Raw genomic sequence first — 5,000 nt, forward strand, 5'->3', positions numbered from 1 at the left:
AAACTGCTAATTAGCTGCTAACGCTAGTCGTCAGTAAAAAGATATCACTATTTCTACACCACTAACAAGGCTCAAAATATCACCACACTTCAACGGTAGCATAATGAGGGTCCCTACATGTAAATCGACGCGTTGAGAACTCTAAGTGTACAGACAGTTTATTAAAAAGATTTACAGATTTACTCAGATTTACAGATCTGTCGATTAAATCAACTAATCGATGAGTCGATACAATTGAATGAGTGTTAGTCGACTAAGAATTTCTTCAATCGAGCACAGCCCTACTGCATACTACTATCTCTGTATGATGATATGATGTATAACAGCTGTATACTACTATCCCTGTATGGATGATATGATGTATAACAGCTGTATACTACTATCTCTGTATGATGATATGATGTATAACAGCTGTATACTACTATCCCTGTATGATGATATGATGTATAACAGCTGTATACTACTATCTCTGTATGATGATATGATGTATAACAGCTGTATACTACTATCCCTGTATGATGATATGATGTATAACAGCTGTATACTACTATCTCTGTATGATGATATGATGTATAACAGCTGTATACTACTATCTCTGTATGATGATATGATGTATAACAGCTGTATACTACTATCTCTGTATGATGATATGATGTATAACAGCTGTATACTACTATCCCTGTGTGGATGTGATGTTATTTCTATCTTTGTTGTCAGCCTGGCTCAGGTTAAACTCTTTGTGAAACATAAACGCCCCAGAACTTTCTTTTATTCTCCAGTTTGACAGTCAGTTATAACGGAAAAACAACATAAATAAACTACTTTAACGTAGATTTTCTTTAGGCCTTTATTACGTGATATCTGATCGGTGCATTAACTCCAGTACTTATCGATACCAGCGTTTTAGGCAGAATCGGAACCGATGCTGGTATTGGAACATCTCTACTTAACGGTCCGAGTTTTACCTTCGATTGAAGCCGTTAGCCGTGTTTCTGTGAGCTTTACATTAGAAGTTATACAGTAATGAACTGACTCACTCTCTCTTTCTTCTCTCTGTAAAAGCTGCGGGGAAATCTGTCAGGTATCTTTTCAACAGTCACTGTTACTAGTTACCATAGTGACAGCATCCTTGTATTCACCACAGATGTTCATATATACGTAGATATATATATATATATATATACACCTGCCTCTGGCTAATGATGTAAAGACCTGTTGTGGCCAGAAAGAAAGAAAGACAACAGACAGACAGACACACACATGCACACACCTAGAGAGAGACAGACACACACACACACACACACACACACACACACACACACATGCACACACACAGAGAGAAACATACACACACACACACACACACACACAGAGAGAAACATACACACACACACACACACACACACACAGAGAGACAGACACATACATGCACACACACAGAGAGAGACAGACACATACATGCACACACACACACACACAGAGAGAGACAGACACATACATGCGCACACACACACACACACACACACACAGAGAGAGACAGACACACATGCACACACACAAAGAGACAGACACACATGCACACACAAAGAGACAGACACACATGCACACACACAGAGAGAGACAGACACATACACACACATGCGCACACACAGAGAGACAGACACACACATGCACACACACAGAGAGAGACAGACACATACACACACACATGCGCACACACAGAGAGAGAGACAGACACATACACACATGCGCACACACACATACACACACACACACATGCACACACACAGAGAGAGACAGACACACACACACACATCGTTGTGGCCATAAAGACCAGATCTGAATAAGACTGACACTAAATAACTCCCGGTGTTTATTTTATTCCTTTTTAGCGTTTTATTATTTATTATTCATTATTGTTTAAGTCTTGCTTAAATTTTCTTTTCATTTTTCCCTTTTTATACATTTTTTTGTCTTGTGTTTTAAGTTTGTCCTGTGAAGCACGTTGGGCTGTATGCTCGCACGTAAGGTATAAAGAAAGAATATATCTCTATGCCATGTTTCCTGTTCCCCTCATCCTTGAGGACTGATGACTGTGCAGATGTGGCTGTGCAGATGTGACTCTGTTCTCTGTGTGTGTCTGCAGTGGTGGTGACTCTGGAGCCGCTGGTGGGAGCCGAGACATACGTCAACGGGAAGCAGATCACCGACGCCGTCATCCTAAAACAAGGTGCTCAGTGTCAAGCTCTGGGATTGGTCTGTTGGGGAAATGCACCCTGGGAATTATAGTTGTCCACAGGCTTTTTTTGATCAAAGAATCACATACACTCACCTAAAGGATTGTTAGGAACACCTGTTAGATTTCTTGTTAATGCAATTATCTAATCAACCAATCACATGGCAGCTGCTTCAATGCATTTAGGGGGGTGGTCCAGGTCTAGACAATCTCCTGAACTACAAACTGAATGTCAGAATGGGAAAGAAAGGTGATCTAAGCAACTTTGAGAGTGGCATGGTTGTTGGTGCCAGACGGGCTGGTATGAGCATTTCAAAATCTGCTCAGTTACTGGGATTTTCACACACAACCATTTCTAGGGTTTACAAAGAACGGTCTGAAAAAGGAAAAACATCCAGTATGCTGCAGTCCTGGGGGGCGAAAACGCCTTGTTGATGCTAGAGGTCAGAGGAGAATGGGCCGACTGATTCCAGCTGATAGAAGATCAACTTTGACTCAAATAACCACTCGTTACAACCGAGGTATGCAGCAAAGCATTTGTGAAGCCACAACACGAACAACCTTGAGGCAGATGGGCTACACCAGCAGAAGACCCCACCGGGTATCACTCATCTCCACTAAAAATAGGAAAATGAGGCTACAATTTGCACGAGCTACCCAAAATTGGACCTTTCAAGACTGGAAAAATGTTGCCTGGTCTGATGAGTCTCGATTTCTGTTGAGACATTCAGATGGTAGAGTCAGAATTTGGCGTAAACAGAATGAGAACATGGATCCATCATGCCTTGTTACCACTGGGCAGGCTGGTGGTGGTGTAATGGTGTGGGGGATGTTTTCTTGGCACACTTTAGGCCCCTTAGTACCAATTGGGCACCGTTTAAATGCCACAGCCTACCTGAGCATTGTTTCTGACCATGTCCATCCCTTTATGACCACCATGTACCCATCCTCTGATGGCTACTTCCAGCAGGATAATGCACCATGTCACAAAGCTCAAATCATTTCAAATTGGTTTCTTGAACATGACAATGAGTTCACTGTACTAAAATGGCCCCCACAGTCACCAGATATCAACCCAATAGAACATCTTTGGGATGTGGTGGAACGGGAGCTTCGTGCCCTGGATGTGCATCCCACAAGTCTCCATCAACTGCAAGATGCTATCCTCTCAATATGGGCCAACATTTCTAGAGAATGCTTCCAGCACCTTGTTTAATCAATGCCACGAAGAATTAAGGCAGTTCTGAAGGCGAAAGGGGGTCAAACACGCTATTAGTAGGGTGTTCCTAATAATCCTTTAGGTGAGTGTATATGTTCTCATAAAAATGTGTCCGGTAGGGAACGGGGAGAGAATAATAATGTTTAGATCCTGTTTGAATTGAGCCATGAATTACATATGATGATGTGTTTTTTTTTGTTGTTGTTTTTTTTGGACCACAATGGGACTTTGTGGAGGAAACCACTGTTGTGTCTGCTTGTCTCAGAGGAAGTGAATGTCAACAGCACCGCGACCACTTTCACCTCTCCATTAATATCATATCACACTGAACGCTGTCTGCGTGAAGTTTTGTAAAACCGTAACCACACTTGCAACCACTTCATCGGCGTTGCCGTGACTCTCTGTGACTTCAACAGAACTGCAGAGCCGATGTAGTTTGCTTGAGTTTACTCCGTCCGCACCGCTGCGTGTGTGTGTGTGCCGGAGCTCTGCTCTCTGTCAATATGCTGAGGGGACAGATAAGCTTGCGCTTACGCACTCTCAGGTACCGAAATTTGGTACTGTTTGATTTATGGTGTTTTTCCATTACATGGTACCTGCTCGACTCGCCTCGACTCGACACACTGTGTGTCCGTTTTCCATTGCAGATTTTAGTACCGCCTCAGCGTGGCTGGTCGTCTTATATGCCGGCTCGACGCACACACCAGCTCACGTATAACATCAGGCCACTTGAGCTTGTTTTACAGTTCTGTGGAGGCTCCACCGTAGCCTATGTAAGTGGCCTGATGTTTATACTTGTGCGCTGGTGTGTGCGCCGAGCCAGCATGTGTGTGTGTGTGTGTACGTATAGGCTACGGCGAAAGCTCTGCCTGGAGCCTCCGCAGAACTGTAGCGGCTGTAGAACAAGCGGCGCAGCAGTAAACTGCAACTACTGTTTGATTTAGCGTGAATCGGTCCTTGGTAGTACCGACGTAATTCGGTCAGTATCCAAAAAAGTACAGAGTTTGGTACCCAACCCTAGTGCACTTACAACCGCAGCCGCGACTGCATTGTGCGTCTGCCCTGTGTGTCTGCCCTGTGCGTCTGCCCTGTTTCTGGTGCCGTGGCGGCGGAGGTTTTGCCGTGGCGGGCCGCCACTGCAGGGTCAGCACAGAGGAACTGAGGACTTCTCCCCTCTGTTCTCTTCTGTCCGAGACCTTCCTTCCTCACTCTCCGTCTGTGTCTTTGGTCTCCAGGTAACCGCATCGTGATGGGGAAGAACCATGTGTTCCGGTTCAACCACCCGGAGCAGGCGCGGCTGGAGAGGGAGCGCAGCGTGACGGCCGAGCAGCAGGCGGAGCCCGAAGACTGGAACTACGCCCAGAGGGAGCTGCTGGAGAAACAGGGCATTGACATCAAACTGGAGATGGAGAAGAGGTACGCGAAGAGTCCTTCCACACAATTATCATCATTCAGAACCTTAAGGCGTGTTCTAGGGGTGCATGATAGATCGACTAAATATCGTTATCGCGATATCACGTTGCGCAATATTATATCGAAAGTGTC

General features: G+C 44.7%; 2 protein-coding genes across 5 annotated transcripts in view; one reads left to right on the forward strand and one right to left on the reverse strand.

Moving 5' to 3' along the window:
• The window catches only part of LOC116034141 (hemicentin-1-like), a 1,482,957-nt gene that overhangs the window by 1,364,130 nt on the left and 113,827 nt on the right, over window positions 1–5,000 (reverse strand). The window lies entirely within an intron of this gene.
• Window positions 1–5,000, forward strand: part of kif1c (kinesin family member 1C) — a 35,971-nt gene that overhangs the window by 19,933 nt on the left and 11,038 nt on the right. For all 4 annotated transcript variants that reach the window (XM_035993832.1, XM_035993830.1, XM_035993833.1 and 1 more), the window contains exons 19-20: window positions 2,147–2,230; window positions 4,691–4,871. In XM_035993832.1, coding sequence (XP_035849725.1) covers window positions 2,147–2,230; window positions 4,691–4,871 — 265 coding nt within the window. The remainder of the gene's footprint in view (window positions 1–2,146; window positions 2,231–4,690; window positions 4,872–5,000) is intronic.

The sequence above is a fragment of the Sander lucioperca genome, chromosome 17, assembly GCF_008315115.2.
Source record: "Sander lucioperca isolate FBNREF2018 chromosome 17, SLUC_FBN_1.2, whole genome shotgun sequence".
In the NCBI taxonomy this organism is placed as follows: domain Eukaryota; kingdom Metazoa; phylum Chordata; class Actinopteri; order Perciformes; family Percidae; genus Sander; species Sander lucioperca.